The sequence below is a fragment of the Chanodichthys erythropterus genome, chromosome 4 (assembly GCF_024489055.1).
Source record: "Chanodichthys erythropterus isolate Z2021 chromosome 4, ASM2448905v1, whole genome shotgun sequence".
NCBI lineage: Eukaryota > Metazoa > Chordata > Actinopteri > Cypriniformes > Xenocyprididae > Chanodichthys > Chanodichthys erythropterus.
The window spans coordinates 30,988,595-31,003,698 of NC_090224.1; the positions used below are offsets into that span (position 1 = coordinate 30,988,595).

Here is a 15,104-nt window from a genome sequence, read left to right on the forward strand (position 1 = left end):
CTCTATGCATCCAGTAGGGGGCGGTAATGCGCCCTCTTATGCTTTTGCCAACCACTAATATTAAAAGCACGAAGAAAAGAGAGCGCAGCGGCAGTAAACATGGCGGATAACAGGGAAAAAGGTTTACAAGACTACAGAAAAAAATTATTGGAGCATAAAGAGATTGACGGACGCCTCAAAGAGTGTAAGTAAGGTGTTTCTCTGTTCACGTCAGGCCGTTATTGATCAGTTTGACACCTTCTCCGGCTGTTGTTTGTATTATTTCGGCAGACTGTGCTGTAAGTCGCTTTGTCATGCAGTGCTGAAATCAATTAGCGGCTAATGGTAACAGCTAAGACTACCGACAGACACCAATAAAATGAATAAATTAATGTGCACAGCATGATTTTAAGCGTTCTTGCTAAAATTAATAACCTGTACAATTAAAAATAGTCATTTTTCAGTCATTTATACTCCTTGAGAAACCACTCGCCAATGGATGTTTAGCATCTCTGATACATGAAGTAGATGAAACTTTTTTATCACACGTTTGTACATGTATGTAAATAAACTCTTTATATCTTTTCATTGGTCTGAAACCTCTGTTTCAGTGAGAGAGCAGCTGAGGGAGCTCACTAAACAGTATGAGAAGTCTGAGAATGATCTGAAAGCTTTACAGAGTGTGGGACAGGTAAGGTCGAAGCAAAATCTGCTGTAGAGTTTTATTATACCAACATGAACAGAGCTAGAGATCTGCATTTCTTATGGTTTGATCAAATCTTTTTTTTTTTTTTTTTTGTAGATTGTTGGTGAGGTGCTGAAACAACTGACTGAAGAGAAATGTAAGTTCAGATCACCCTTTTTTTCTGGTGTAGTTGATTGTCAGTCTAATGTTGCTCAGTTCCTAAATTTCTCCTTCTTTTGTAGTTATTGTCAAAGCAACCAATGGCCCACGCTATGTTGTTGGATGTCGCAGACAGGTGAGTTTATTGATTGTACTTTATATTTAACTCTCAAAAGCCTTACATATAAAATGAGTCAAATCTTTTTTTCTTTTCTTTTTTTTTAAGAAATTGATTTTATTGACGCATACAAACTGTATATTAAAACAACTTAAAGTTGTCGTGTTTTTGTTGTATCATCGATAAATCATGCTTTTATGGCTCATATAGGAGGACAAAATATACATTTGATTCAGAGGCCCAAACTGAGCAAATATATGCAATTTGGTGCTGTTGCTGATATTTATATGGGCAAAAAGTAAGATGAAATTAGCTAGTACTGTAAATCAGTGAGATTCATGTAACATTATAACAGACTACCTGCATAAAATTCATACATATTAATTGTCACTCTATATCTCTCAAGAATATGTATTAGTAAGATATTTAAATTAGGGCTGGGAAGTGATTAACATTTTTAATCTAATAAATATTACATGATGTGGTGATTATTTAATGTAATTAATCTCAAATTTATTGTACATCAAATTTGGCTGAGAAATTAACCCCAAAAGATGATTTGAATTCGTTATTTTGTAAAGCATCAAATAGACATTATAAAAAGAAGATTCAGAAAGAAATATTTTATTTGATTCAACATAGAATTCATTACACATGTTTGTACCATGAGGTTGAGTAAATGATGAATGAATTAAAATTTTTGGGTGAACTACACTATTTTTTTTAATTTATTTTTATCAATATGGAAATATTAAATTGAAAGTAAACATTTGGTCAACTGATGTTTTATGAATCATTTTCTTAGAGAATTTAATTTACTGAAGGCTACCAAGAAAGCTAGATTACTAAGCTTATTAAATAAATTCACAATATGTGCGCATTTATTATTAATGACATCACGCAGGCACAATAGCGCTGTATGATGACAGATGTATCACTTATTTCATTTTTCTTTTTTATTCAAAATATTCACAAACTTGTTAACTATAGCCTATCATGAACTATAGGCTATATAGGGATATTCTCCATTTATTTTAACCAACAAAAAAAATGACTGCAGCTTTCAGATGCGACATTCTTTTAATTTTTATAGTTCACTTGAGGCATTTTTAACAATGCATGTTAATGAGATTCTTGTAACAGTACAACAGAAAGTATAACAGACTACTTAGATAAAATTCATATAAATATTAATAATCACTCTATATCTCTCAATGTCTTAGTAAGATCAAAGCTCTGTCGTTTTTATGGTGGGGCAAAACAGAATGCAATACAATGATGATTGAGAGGTGAAAAAATAAATGTTCCTCAAAAGCCTGATATATCATATTTGATACTCAGATTTTAACAGGGTTTGTCTTAAAGTATAGATAATAAAGTAAGTTTCTTCAGTCTAGTAAGTGTTAATCTTGAAATATTATCAACAATATAAAGGTTATTTTTACATTTATTTTATTAAAAAAAAAAAAAAAAAAAATCAGTAAAGATTTCACAGATGTACCACGACCTAAAGGTGGACATTTTTACAATTATACTAAAAGGTTTTTACTTGTTAAAATGTATAAAATCAATCAGAAGGCACGTAGTTGATTGTGTTCGTCTTTATAATTTAGAGGCCTATCAAATATAATGCAGTGGTGTTAAAAATAATATTTTTGTGTGATTGCCATGTTTTTTTAAATCTTATTTGCCCATATGCTCATTTTAGCTGGATAAAACCAAGCTTAAACCAGGCACTAGAGTGGCTCTGGACATGACGACTCTCACTATCATGAGGTAAGGGGTTCAGTCTCTATGCCAGTCTAGGTTCATTTGTGTGTTTACATTGCCTTTCAGTATTGAAGCTTCATCTTCAGAGCTCAAATGCCCAATTCCACCTTCAGATCTCAGACTTATTATAAATACTTAAATTTGTAAGAAATGACAAACTAAATGTACAACAAAGAAACTTTATAAAATCAATCCTGTGTTTGGTGCAAAACGTTGTGTTCAGTTTGAAAATCGCTGGGATCATATTATTTATACACACTGTTGAACAGGGCACTCCAGGCTAACCCATATGTTTCTGTGAATGGGTTAAGATCCTCCTTTGTGCCAGAATCTATTATCATTGAAGCATATTTTTATAAATTGTGTTAGTTTGAAATCTGTTAAACTCTTTATTTTTCTGTTGACTTTTATGAAAAGATTTTTAATGAAGAAAGGCCTGATTTAGTTTTAGAATTTTTATCTAAGATCAAAATTATAAATCTAATTTTTAAAAAAAAATAAAAATACTTTTTTTTTTCGTTCTCGCCACGAATGTAGCCGAGGTAGCTCGCGTGGCGTTAAATCATAAACAAACAAACTTTTTAATATTCAGCTGAGCTGGTACATTTTACCAAAACCAGTTTTCTAAATACTTTTACTTTTTTTTTTTTTTTTTTTCCCCAAGGTATTTGCCTCGGGAGGTTGATCCTCTAGTGTACAACATGTCCCACGAAGATCCTGGCAGCGTTTCTTACTCGGAGATCGGTGGATTGTCGGAGCAGATCCGTGAGCTGAGAGAGGTTAGAAAGACACTATCATTGTCAGCTGATCAAATACACTGCTGCCGTTCAAAACACCTTTTATGCTCTAACCAAGGCTGCATTTATTTGATCAAAAATAGAGTAAAAACAGTGAAATTGTAAAATATAATTACAATTTAAAATAACCGTTTCTATTTGTATATGTTTTAAAATGTCATTTATTCCTGTTATGGTAAAGCTTAATTTTCAGCATCATTACTGCAGTCTTCGGTGTCACATGATCCTTCAGCAATCAATGGAATATGCTGATTTGCTGCTCAAGAAACATTACTATTGTTTTTATTCAAATTTATTATCAATGATGAAAACAAGTCTGCTGCTCAGTGGACTGTATTATATTATACTATATACATATTTTTTTCAGGATTCTTTGAATAACAATTTTTTGAATTAGATTTTTTTTTCTAAACTATTCACTAATTTTTGATCATTTTAATGTCTTTGCTGAATAAAAGTATTAATTTCTGTAAAAAACAGTAGTATGTACATTTTTGCTGATGAGTGCAAATTGGCTCATTAGGTGAGTTTTAAATAGGAAGAGTTTTTTTCTGTGATTTAGACCATTTTCATATGTAGTTTTAAAATCTGATGCATATCTAATAGCCAGTCATCTGACTTAAGTCTAAACACTTGTATCTGAGTTTCCTCTTATTTAATAATATCGTGATAAAACATTAATAAAATAAAACATAGTCATGTATATTGAATGTAAACGGTGTTTAAAGGCTGAATCTGTGCATTACAGCATAAATGCAGCTTTGGACCTTACTGAACTTCAATGGTTTTAATGATGGATTCTCTTTTGTAGGTAATTGAACTTCCTCTGACCAATCCTGAGCTGTTCCAGAGGGTGGGCATCATTCCTCCCAAGGGCTGCCTCCTGTACGGCCCTCCAGGTCAGTTACCCTATTATGGTTTGGTGTACACTTTACCTTGTTTAGCTAGTTACTGAGATGTGCGAATATGAAACAAATGTGTTGTTTTCACACAAAGTATTTTATTTATTTATTTTAAAGGCACTGGAAAGACCCTTCTTGCCAGAGCTGTGGCCAGTCAGCTGGACTGCAACTTCCTGAAGGTATGTTGGTTTAGATGCTGTACATGAACCATTGAGCTCGAGTCACGCTGTTTAGTATAGGTACATTTAACTGTTATGCTACAAGGCCATAGTGTTGAATAAAACATGTTGTTTATCAGGTTGTGTCCAGCTCCATTGTTGACAAGTACATTGGTGAGAGTGCCAGACTCATCAGAGAGATGTTCAACTATGCCAGGGACCATCAGCCATGCATTATCTTCATGGATGAAATCGATGCTATTGGTAATGCTCTTCCTCATATCATATTCAAGCCATGGGAATTGTGCAGTTGTTCTTAATTGATTTAACACACACTTTTTTTTGAAGGTGGACGTCGGTTTTCTGAAGGAACCTCTGCAGATAGGGAGATCCAAAGGACACTTATGGAGGTATTGAGGAGGTTTCAAAAGTTGTCAGTTTAATTTTTTCTATGTTCTTTATTTAAAATGTATTTAATAAACTTTTATATTCTCTATTAATTACGGTGACAGAGAGCGCTCAACGTGCTGCAACTGAAGAAAACATGCAAATAGAAAAAACAATTAAGGAACTAAATTAGCTTCTACTTCAGTGTAGGGTCAAAACCAGCACTATAGGAACTACTAGTGATGTAAGTGTACGTTGATTGGTCAAATACATGTCAAACACTGACACCCAGCATTTTAAAAAGCTGTGTAAACATATTTACTTGATGAACATGGAAAACGGCGATAACGGCAGTTGTCTGCAGGGTTGTGTTCTTTTCTCCACCACGATTATATAATACTGAAATTTGTCATAGGAGATTTCTTCTTTTAGCCCCACTTTTTGCACTTTCAGTCGCGTAAATTGTTTACATTCCATCTCCATTATCATAAAACCCACGACACACAACAAAGCTCTGATCACGGCATCCTCAATACACCGGTTTTTAGCATTTGTAAATACCGTGCTTAAAGACGCCGCTGTTGGCCGCTTCAGAGTTCCTATTCCCTGTGCGAATGCAACCAGGAACATGGCCCGGGGGAGAAATTAGTTCTCGGGGAACTATCCTAGTGGCTACTTCCTATAACTGAGTTCCTAGAACTATTTGGTGCGAAAGCCCCTAGTTTGACAACACATTGTGCTGCAAAAACTCACAACACAGCCAAATACAGAAATGCGCGTTTCTGTATTTGGTTGCGTTGTGATTATTTGTAATGCAGCCAAATACAGAAACATGCTACAAGTATTTTGGTTGCGTTGTGAGTATTTGCAGCATGTGTTGTCGAACTGATTCTTAATTTGCTGGTGTTTTTCTATTTACAAGGGTTTCCTTCAGTTGCAGCACATTGAGCTTTTTCAGCCACTGTAATTAATGCATAAAGGGTTAGTTCACCCAAAAATGAAAATTCTGTCATTTATTACTCACCCTCTTGCCGTTCCACACCCTTAAGACCTTCAGTAATCTTCAGAACGCAAATTAGGATATTTTTGTTGAAATCCGATGGCTCAGTGAGGCCTGCATAGCCAGCAATGACATTTTCCTCTCTCAGGATCCATAAAGGTACTAAAAATATATTTTAATCAGTTCATGTGAGTACAGTGGTTCAATATTAATATTATAAAGCGGCAAATATATTTTTGGTGCGCCAGAAAAACAAAATAACGACTTTTATAGTGATGGCCAATTTCAAAACACTGCTTCAGAAAGCTTTGGAGCGTTATGAAACAGCGTGTGATTAATTTCAACCTTTCTGCATATCAAAATTTACACAAAAATAAGATGTTAATTGCAGCAAATATTTTGTCTATCAGCTGTTGAATCAGATGGATGGATTTGATACTCTACATAGAGTCAAGATGATCATGGCCACCAACCGGCCGGACACTTTAGACCCTGCCCTACTGCGTCCTGGCCGACTGGACAGAAAGATCCGTATGTTTGTCTTTCAATATCCTCCCTCTTCACACATTCAGTGACTGTGCTTGGAAAATTGAATGAATTTTTCTTTCCCCACCGTACAGACATTGAGTTGCCCAATGAACAGGCTCGACTGGACATCATGAAGATCCACTCTGGGCCCATCACCAAGCATGGAGATATAGGTGTGCCTCCATGACTTTCCTGTTTCCTTTTTACAGCTGTGATGTAATTTTTCTTTGAGTATTTTCTTTTCCTCTCTCATCACATTTCTTTTTGTCTCCAGATTATGAAGCCATCGTCAAGCTTTCAGACGGTTTCAATGGAGCAGATCTGAGGAATGTGTGCACTGAAGCTGGTAAGAAATGTACCAAAGAGTTTGTTTTAAAGAAACCTTAACTGTATTTGTGTTCTAGATGTACGAAAAACTGAAGTTTTTCCTTTGCATTTTTGAAAAAAATTCTGTACAGACAATGTTGTCAAAATGATTCCTGTTCACAGATCTGTGAAAACCATTAAAAATGCGGTATTATGCATGCCAGGCCAGTAGTTGACGTTACTTACAGATTGAATACGAAATACGCATGTGCATGATGTCACTGGTTTCACAAATTTGCGTTTTATAATTTACATGGAGACAAATAATGGTATCGTTTTCAAAAACTTCCAAAATTTGGTGTTTTCAGGTTTCCAAAATAAATGTAATGTGTAAATGAAAAGTCAAAACAGTTTTTATTTTTTGTCATGTAAATGCGTCAGGGTACCTGATGGGTGAACTGCTAATATTTGATGTAACATGTCACTGATAGGCAGCTTTCAAATGGTCCCATGCTTCTTTGTGTTCACGCTGTGTAGACTGAAGACACGTCTGAAGTGCAGTTCTAATTACAATGCGATTTGCAGCGTTGAGCATTGTAGCCAATCTTGCTGCAACTTAAGTGATTGACAGCTTCAGTCATTAAGGGAGCACTCTTTGCTCGCTTTGTGTATGTAATCTATTCAGTTTGAAAAAAAGTTTTATTTTTCATGCTGCTAGGAGGACCAACGGCCACTGTAGAGTTTCAGGAGAGACAATGGCATTTAAATCCACTAAAATATCCCTGATATTATAACAGTAAAGGCTTATATTTGGCTACATGTTCTTTTTAATACAATGAAACCTATAAGTTTCATTGTGTATAGCTTATGGTGTGATTTTTTTTTTTGCGCATTTGTTCAAAAAAGCCTGCATGGGCAAAAGTTTTGTATTGTTTACACGACGGATACAAATTTTCATCTTTTTTTCCTTTGAATTATTACCATGTTGGGCTGCATGTCTATTTTTCTTTTTGTGTAGTTAAGTTTAATAGTAGTTTCAATGTTTTGAAAAAATGACGAACGGTGACACAAAATGTGACAACTGGAGTACAGTCGGCAATATATTATACGAGAATGCCCAGTGCTAGAGCCTTTATAAAAACAAGTTGCGTGTAGCATTGGTCCAATCAGTGACACTGACACCACAAATATGCAACTAAGGATGTTAACCCAGGGTTTAGGAATGTACAGTGTGAAACGTCATCTTATGAAAACCCAGAATTAATTGTTAACCCTGGGTAAATTGAGCAATGTGAAAGTAGTTGAATGCTATGAAAACAAGTGGTGAATGTGTTTATGTAGACTATGATTTGTGGTCCACTGATAGATGCCTGCTTTCAAACGCTCGGTGAAGAGCATCATCGACGTCTATATACATGTTTTTGAAGCTTTGATCATTGAAGCCAGTCACAGACATTATCTGATGAGAGCGTGAACGCAATGGCCAATCAGAGGTGTTTAAAATTTCAGTACCGACTTGGTACTTTTGACAACACTAGTTTGACAACTTTGTGGTCGCATACTTCTCTTGAGCAGCTCAGTCTGTGCCCTCCAATACTTTTCAGATGCATTTGTCCATTGAAATGTGGACAAAAAATAATTGTATGTTGCTTGTAAACTTTTTTTAATAGCTGTCAGTGAGTGTTTGTTTTTTTGGGACTAATGTTGTAATGTTAACCTTGAACTTTTGACTGAGCCTTTCAACTGTATGACCACCTCCTCCTTTTTGTTCAACAGGTATGTTTGCCATTCGTGCCGACCGTGATTATGTGACTCAGGAGGATTTTATGAAAGCTGTGAGGAAGGTGGCAGACTCCAAGAAGCTGGAGTCCAAACTGGACTACAAACCTGTATAAAACCACATTTTTGTGCAAAGTATACATGTGAGGGGTTAGTCAGATATCAACACACTGTCCATGGACAAAACACTTTTTTTAAGTTACTGCAATAGATTTTTTTTCAACATTTGAAAACATTTCCATTACTACCATCAAGTGATTTAAATTGTTCAGTTAATGCATTGTTTAACCCCAATTTAATACAAATTATTACCTGTTGGCCAAGTATGTAGACCTGAATTGATAAGGCTCTTTATAGTTCTGTGTGATCAGTTATATAAACTGTGTGTGCCTGGCCTGCTTCCTTCCACATCTTTAAAGTCAATGATAAAAAAATAAATAATAAAATAAACTCCCATGTTTTTTCCACAGTATCATTGTATCTCAAAATCTCCAAGAAAGACTCCACAATGATTCAATCTTAATTGTGTATTTGTTAGTTTAACCAATATAATGAAAAAAATAAATATATTCAACTTAATCTCTATATTAAACACATTTTACAAGCACATCCAACTTCAAAAGCCTAAAATTGATATAATACTAGAAGTGTCCACGTGTGGGGTTAAAGGTCAGCTGCCTGCATCTCTTAACCTTGTAGATGCTACAATGTCTCCTTTTCGGGTTTAGCCTTTCCAGCAAAGGCTTGCCTTTTAATACTGACATTAAACAGGTTTAGTCTTCTGTTAAGTCCTCCTCTTCTATATCACGAGTTGGTCGATTAGACAGAGCAAAAGATTCAAGGACAAAAGCCCGGCAGATTGGACAGTGCTGGAAGCGGCACACGCAGCCGTCGCATACACATGCATGTCGGCATGGTAACAGCACTCTGTTTGTCGGTGCGTTTTGACACACCACACAGTCCTTGCCTTGAGTGTCAGGCCACTCCCCCTCTGAATCAGACTCCTCCTGCTTTTCACCTGGCATTTCAGGTTGTGCCTCTGCCCCTTGAGTGCTAGTCGAAGGCTCTGTGGATCCAGACAAGCTGCTGTTGTCTGCTGACATGAAGAGAGGCTGTGGGGAAAAAAAAAAACAAGTTTTATGCACACAATCCTGATGTAGATAAAATTAACTAACTTAAAGGCACTGTCCCGTTTTGCTTTAGGGACACTAGGTGATGAAAGTTAAATGTGATCAAAATTGGCCCGCACACACAAAAAAAGACAAAATGTTGTAAATACATTTTCATACCTTCAGGTCGTAAAAGTTCCCATGTGCCGTGAGAAGATACTGGAACAAGATTCTGGCAGAGAGTCTGTATTTGTCATCAGGAACATGGAGGACTGTCACACTAGCCACCTAGAAAAGAACAGAATAACTACCTGTTCCTATCAAACAAAACTGGTAATGAAAGACTCTCAGCTGCTTACAATGTTGTAGTTATCCCTGGTTTCCGGATTAGCCAGTGTCAGCACAGCTACCAAGGGGTATTTATCCCGGGGGAGCAACCCAAAATCAGTTACTCCAAGATCTGGTGGCATCAGGGTGAAGTATTCTTCTTTTTCTTCTTTCTGTACACTTACATTATGTTAAGGATTAATCATGAAATTATGTTCTGTTTATGAATTTAAAGGGTTAGTTCACCCAAAAATTAAATTTCTGTCATTATTTACTCACCCTCTTGTCATTCCACAACCGTAAGACCACATAACCACATTCAAGGTCCAGAAAGGTAGTAAAGACAGTTAAAATAGTCAACGTGACTACAGTGGTTTAACCTAAATTTTATGAAGCGACGAAACCAAAAAAAAAAAAAAAAAAAAACTTTATTTAACTGAATGCATTCCACTCCACTTTTAGACATGCACTTGCAAACTTCCCTAAGCACTTCCCCTCGGGGGAATCCCCGCCGCCATTTTGAAGTACGTTTCACTGAGAAGTGGGTGAGGGAAGTTTATATGGACAAACCCTCGGTTTTGACCAAGGGAGTGAGTCTACTCTGACAAGCAGCTCTATATCCCACAATTCAACTTGATTGTGACGTAACAGCAGATCATGCTAAACTGAAGTGTTATATATTAATTATTTTAAGAATTATTCGCATTATAGTGTATAATATATTAAGTTGAGATTTAATCGCATAATACTTGTAGCTACCTCATGTTCACAGTCAAAGTTTATACTATTGATATTTTATTTTTCTCCAACAGCTAATATACCTATAGGATTTTATATTTTCTCTAACAACGTATATGCATATAGAATGGTGCATTAAACAAATTCATAAGTAAAAAAGGGGTTTAAATAATAAATCAGCCATAGTGAATTCCAAGTGATCAAGGGCTTAGTGCGTTCCATCTAAACCTTATGTACGAGTTCCGCCAGTAGTGGGCACTCATGCAACGTAAGCAATGACGCATATCAGTGTCCACAAGATGGAGGGAGGTTAACGAGTGAAGGGCATTAATCTTTGTAGTGGAACGCAGCCAATGTCTTCTCTTCAATGTCATTCTCCTACACTGTTAATGTAGTAAACACAGTGCAGCACTTCCAAAATGCTGACTCAGTATTGGTAATTAAGTCGCGATCTACGGGGGGTCAGAAACCTCTCGGATTTCATCCAAAATATCTTTATTTATGTTCTGTAGATGAACAAAGGTCTTACAGCTGTGGAAGGACATGAGGGTGAGTAATTAATGACAGAATTTGAATTCTTTTCCTCCTGATTATTTATTTTCCCCCTTTGTTTTCCGCTGTATCAGCATGAAAAAAAGATAACATATACTGCGCATTTGTGGTATGCTATCCTGATTTACTTTACGATGTATCCCATGAATAATTCACTGGAATGCACTAAGAATCTTGCTTTTCTCCCTCAAATCCTCATGTCTCATTTTCACACAGATTCTTTATTCACTATATATCACTCAATGTTTCAGTCAAAGTGATAGTTCACCCAAAAATGAAAATTCCGTCATCATTTACTCACCCTCATGTTGTTCCAAACCTGTATGAGTTCTTTCTTTTGTTGAACACACAAGAATATATTCTGAAGAATGTTGAGTTGACAGCACCCATTGACTTCTATTGTAGGAAAAAAATACTATTGATGTCAATATCGTTAACTGTTTGGTTACCAACATTCTTCTAAATATCTTTTGTGTTCAACAGAAGAAAAACTCAAACAGGTTTGGAACAACATGAGGGTGATTAAGTAATAAATCTGTAATACAGCTGCGAAAATAATCAAGCTAATCAAGTAAATCCTCATGATGACATGATAGTTTTTGAAAAGTAACATTTTAAACAATATCTCAAAGAACACAAAAACAATTTCCAAAATGTTGACAAGACTAAGTTTAATATAACATCTGTTTAACTTGTAACATGAAAGTAAGGTTAATAATATAACTTAGATTACACATTTTTCAGTTTTACTGAAATTAGGGTGGTGCAAAACTGAGTACACCCCACAACAAAAACTACTACATCTAGTACTTTGTATGGCCTCCATGATTTTTAATGACAGCACCAAGCCTTCTAGGCATGGAATGAACAAGTTGGCGACATTTTGCAACATCTATCTCTTTCCATTCTTCGAGAATGACCTCTTTTAGAGACTGGATGCTGGATGGAGAGTGATGCTCAGCTTGTTTCTTCAGAATTCCCCATAGGTTTTCAATTGGGTTCAGATCAGGAGCCACTGAATGACTTTCATCCTGTTCTTCTTCAGAAATCCAACAGTGGCCTTAGATGTGTGTTTAGGATCATTGTCATGTTGGAAAAGTGCACGACGACCAAGGGCATGGAGTGATGGTAGCATCTTCTCTTTCAGTATAGAGCAGTACATCTGTGAATTCATGATACCATCAACGAAATGCAGCTCCCCGACACCAGCAGCACTCATGCAGCCCCACATAAGGACACTGCCACCACCATGTTTCACTGTAGGCACCATGCAGTTTTCTTTGTATTTCTCACCTTTGCGACGCCATACAGCTTTGAAGCCATCAGTTCCAAAAACATTTATCTTGGTCTCGTCACTCCAGAGTATAGAGTCCCAGTAGTCTTCAGCTTTGTCAGCATGGGCCCTAGGTGGGCTTTTTTGTGCCTGGGCTTTAGGAGAGGCTTCTTTCGTGGACGGCACCCATGCATGCCATTCCTCTGCAGTGTACATCATATTGTGTCACGAGAAATAGTCACCCCAGTTTGGCTTTCTACTTCTTTAGATAACTGTATTGAACTTGCATGCCGATTTTCATCAACCCTTCTCATCAGAAGACACTCCGGTCGAGGTGTTAACTTCCGAGGACGACCTGGACGTTTCTGTGAGATGGTTGCAGTTCCATCTTTTTTACATTTTTGTACCACTTTTGCTATAGTATTCTGACTGATAAGTGAAGCTTTGCTGATCTTCTTGTAGCCTTCACCTTTCTGATGTAAAGAAATTATTTTCTTTCTCAGGTCTTGTGACATTTCTCTACCATGTGGTGCCATTGCTGACAGCATGAAATGGGAACAGGTTTTAACACCCTTTTATACTCAACTGTCTGCTGGACAACTAATAATTAGACTCACCTGTGGTTGAATTCTTGTTAAATTAGACATTTGTAGTCTAAAATTTATCTTTGCTCCAGAGACTTTCAATGGGGTGTACTCATTTTTGCATCACCCTAATTTGAGTAAAACTGAAAATTTTGTTCTCCAAGTTATTATTAACCTTACTTCCATGTTTTAAGTTAAACAGATGTTATATTAAACTTGTCAACATTTTGGAAACTTTTTTTGTTTATTGAGATACTGTTTAAAATATTACTTTTCAAAGGGGGTGTACTCATTTACGCTGCGCTCTGTATATAGAAATAGTCAGACTTCTGAGATGCACACTTAGGACTGCGCATGCACATTAGTTTAGTCCTGTCTGAAAATACAGTTGTTTTTTTGTTTTTTTTTGTCATGATTCGAGCATTTAGAAACAACATTTATGAGACAGTTGTCGTCAGATTTCATTGGTGATTTCAAATATGAAATTTAATCATAAGATTGGCAAACAGTTTGTGAATTTGATGTTTCCCCAATCAAAGACATAGGAGCTGCACTTGCATGCCCGAGAGGCGTTCCAAAGATGGCCGCCAAGTGAAAAGACTTGTCTTAAAGGGATTTTGGTTCTGTCTCAGAACAACTTTTTCGATAAGTCATATTTTAATAGCAACATGTCAGTTGATGGCGCACGCATCCTGAAATATATTTAGATATTTTCTTTCCTAGAAGACAATTTAAGTAAAAAGTGGCACAGCTTACGTCACTTTCCCCTGTGGATCTGGTGCTCACCACAGATGATGTGGAATGTTATTACAGAGCTATTAAATTAAAAGGATACTTGAAGCTTTGGTGGTGGAGGTAGCTTAATTGCAGAGCCTCTTGAAACATCTCTGGTGTGCTGAGCCGGAGCTCACGCTGGTGACTCTGAAAGGCCGTCTGGAGAGCCTGGACCCCACAGCCCCAGAAACAGCTGAGGACACAGTCTTCAAGGCAATACGGCCGCAAGCTCACACCCTCTGACAGAACCAGAAAACACACCCACTTATGGACTACGCATTACTCATTTTAAATGGATTCAACATTTTTATTGTGAGTTGATTCTCACCAGTTAATGTACAAGCAGCAGAGCCCATCTCCAAAGCGAAGGGATTGGTCACCTGCACCATCTTCCTCTCAGGCACAGGAATTAAAGATTCAGTCTCATCTGAACTGCGTAAAATTACAGGAACATCAAATCCAAACCTGGACAGGAGATACTAAAGTTAGTGAGACAACAATTAAGGATGTAGCCAATTGACTTCTGCTTCTGAAAAGGAACCAACCAACTGGATATCCCCTATTTAGACAAAAGAAAAATCAATATCACACATAGTCCACCACCTTAACACTAGACTAAAATGCTCATTTATTATCCTGATAAACATGGACTTACCAGCCCAACACAGCAGCCACAGTGATGATAAAACATACTGATATGACAGTAATGTAAAAGAGAGGAGAATACTCATACAACATCACTAAAAACTCCGCGGCCATGCTCAATATCTTACATTAATACAATCAAATTAAATACTTAAAAAAAGCGGTTGTTTGTGTCCTGTCCAGTCTTGCGTCTGTCTGTCACCCTGCTAAACTCACCAACGTAAACTTCCGGTTGTGACAGACGCTACTACGGTGGCCCAGAGGACCAAATCCGCACATGACACCAATACCGTCACGCATAGGGAGGAGCGTTACAGCTACAGCAGGAACATGAACAGAAGTCCGATTCATTCCGCGAATCGGCTCTTTCAAACAGAGTTTGTACTCAGTGCAATGAAACAGTTCAAAAACGATTCCGTTTTGTTCACGTCATCGCGTAACTGCGGCGTCATGTGGACATTTTTAAAAATAAACATTAACATTACTTTTACATTAAATATGCTCCTTCAAATATTGAACATTATACAATTATGT

The 15,104-nt window shown here is 36.7% G+C and overlaps 2 protein-coding genes across 2 annotated transcripts; one reads left to right on the forward strand and one right to left on the reverse strand.

The window, feature by feature from the left end:
* The first annotated feature begins 65 nt into the window (after positions 1-65).
* On the forward strand, positions 66-9,038 carry psmc6 (proteasome 26S subunit, ATPase 6). Its single transcript, XM_067384736.1, has 14 exons — positions 66-184; positions 591-670; positions 782-821; positions 907-959; positions 2,650-2,717; positions 3,376-3,490; positions 4,320-4,407; positions 4,528-4,589; positions 4,709-4,832; positions 4,917-4,978; positions 6,366-6,486; positions 6,576-6,656; positions 6,758-6,829; positions 8,566-9,038. The coding sequence occupies exons 1-14, from the start codon at positions 100-102 to the stop codon at positions 8,682-8,684; spliced, it is 1,170 nt and encodes a 389-aa protein (XP_067240837.1). The 5' UTR covers positions 66-99; the 3' UTR covers positions 8,685-9,038.
* Positions 9,039-9,217: 179 nt separating this feature from the next.
* cgrrf1 (cell growth regulator with ring finger domain 1) lies at positions 9,218-14,785 on the reverse strand. The gene is made up of 6 exons (XM_067384737.1): positions 14,581-14,785; positions 14,254-14,390; positions 13,987-14,164; positions 10,037-10,184; positions 9,858-9,965; positions 9,218-9,680 (listed from the first exon to the last, which is right to left on the reverse strand). Exons 1-6 carry the CDS (start codon positions 14,682-14,684, stop codon positions 9,342-9,344), a joined length of 1,014 nt encoding a protein of 337 aa, XP_067240838.1. The 5' UTR covers positions 14,685-14,785; the 3' UTR covers positions 9,218-9,341.
* Positions 14,786-15,104: the final 319 nt, after the last annotated feature.